General features: G+C 39.0%; 1 protein-coding gene across 1 annotated transcript in view; it reads right to left on the bottom strand.

Annotated features, from left to right (window-relative positions):
• Positions 1–7: 7 nt before the first annotated feature.
• LOC107577369 (retinoblastoma-like protein 2) overlaps positions 8–2,041 on the bottom strand; it is a gene marked incomplete at both ends in the record, with an annotated part of 7,302 nt that continues 5,268 nt past the window's right edge. Inside the window, 3 exons of the mRNA XM_016263451.1 lie at positions 8–105; positions 195–359; positions 591–805. Coding sequence (XP_016118937.1) covers positions 8–105; positions 195–359; positions 591–805 — 478 coding nt within the window. The remainder of the gene's footprint in view (positions 106–194; positions 360–590; positions 806–2,041) is intronic.

Below are 2,041 nucleotides of genomic sequence, written 5' to 3'. Positions count from 1 at the left end.
GCAGAGCCTTTTGGCGGGAGACTGCTGCTCTTCCTCCAGGGCGATGCTTCGCTTCTCGGTGGGCGTCTCGCCCGTTCGGATCATGCGGTTAATCTCTCGCAGCCTCTGTGGGATAAAGTGAAAAATAGTTAAAGAACTACGTTGCGTGAATCTGAACAGGAATTGTTTTTTACGATAATGTATTGTTCTTTTACGTTGGATGGGCTGGAGCTGACATAGTAGAAGATCTTGTCTCGAGGAGAAATTGGGCTGCTAGTCTTGTGTGGAGAGATGTAGATGGAGTGATTGTGGGACAGGAGCACCCGGCGTGGAGAGCCAATGCGGAGTGACGGATACGGACAGAGGGGAGGAGCTTCAGCCTGCAAACACACACACAGCTGCAGATATAAATCTGAATCAACACTGAACTGACTGGAGCGGAATAATGACACCTGTCTTTTGAGAGCTGCTTTAAAGCAGAATTTGACTTTGTCTTTGAATTCGAAGAAGTTTGCATCATTGATTTAGAAATTTGCATTTTATGAAGTGCTATAGAAATAAAGGTGACCTGACTTGAGACCACAGTAATACAGAAAACAGGCAATAGTTACCCCGTTTTTTGGCGAGTTGCTGGAGTAACGCAGAGCGAACCGTTTGATCTGTTTGATGTAGACGTGGTTGTAGAAACGGATGAGGTCTGCCCTCTCCTCCTCCTGCTCTTGGGGGCCCCCAGGGGCCCGGGTTGTGGTGGATGGGGCACTGCTGGGCTGGGGAATGGGCAGAGTGCTGCTGGAGCGCATGGACACAGGACTGCTCTCACCGCTGGCTGCAGAACAAGAAAAACAGGAAGTCATCGTAATGAATTCACAACCTGCAAACGATTGCTGCATTCCTGGGTCCGTTTGGACCTGGTGGTATGTCAGCCTGTAAAAGAGTCATAACAAAAATATTTTTCAACTAAAAACATGCTGTATCTTCTCATTAATGAGTAAATGTGCAAAAAAAAAAAATCAATGTTTTGAATGTTACCGTGTTATTACGCTGTTATTACTACATTCACACATTTTTAGTTCTTAAAATAATTGAGTTCATTTTACATGAACTACAACTACAGAAATACCACTGGGATGAAAGAAACCCAATGTATTAAATATGAAAATATGAAATTTGTAAGACTATTCAATCTGAGAATTACCAGTATTAACATTGAAATCAATTAATTCATTTAATGTAATTACTTTGACTTATGTCCCATGATTGATCGAAAACAGTCCAAATTTATGAAACCAAAATATATATTTTCTAACAAAACAACATCAATATTACTCTGGGATGGTTTCAAAAACAAAATGTAATGTAATAAGGTGTAACTAGGGGTGTGCGATATATATCGTCTGCGATAATATCGTAATTGTTGTTTTAACGATGTGCGATTTGACATTTTCGAGTATTTAGCAAAAACCAAACCAAACACCTATGGAGTGCACGCATACATTACGTGATGAAGTCTAGTTGGTCAAACAGTGCACGTGTGCATTTAGAGAGTGTTCTTTCACTGCATGATTCAGTCTATTAAAATGCATTAAGAAAGATCACATAATTCAAGATATGGGGGCAGAAAATTTACATAGTTATATCATTTCATGTAGTTAAAATCACACGAAGAGTGCTGTTTTTTTTTTCTTCAAAAATAAGCATGATTACAAATGTGATACTGATTTTATACAATGGTTCAATAAACAATAAGTTAATATTAAGAGACTTACGTTTTAGACACTATATTGCCTGCTTTTTGCTCTATTTTGCCAACCTAAAATAATTCCAAACGGCCACCACAGAACAGTTTTGCGTCTCTGAGCAATGACAGCTTTTCGTTCCTGAATGAATCAACTGTTTAAAAGATTCGGTTCAATCGCAATGTCTCACTTGTTTACAGTGACTTGCTGCCACCTACTGGCGGTTTTAATTTCACATTTAAAGTATCTTTTCATTCAAACATCAGTATTCAATGTTTTAGGTTTAAAATATCAAAACATTATGCATTTGTAACTGCAGGTTAAAG

Source organism: Sinocyclocheilus grahami, unplaced genomic scaffold, assembly GCF_001515645.1.
Source record: "Sinocyclocheilus grahami isolate Dianchi unplaced genomic scaffold, SAMN03320097.WGS_v1.1 scaffold5861.1, whole genome shotgun sequence".
Classification (NCBI taxonomy): Eukaryota; Metazoa; Chordata; class Actinopteri; order Cypriniformes; family Cyprinidae; genus Sinocyclocheilus; species Sinocyclocheilus grahami.
The sequence above is the reverse complement of the archived record's forward strand: the minus strand, read 5'-3'. Positions and strand labels throughout refer to the sequence as shown.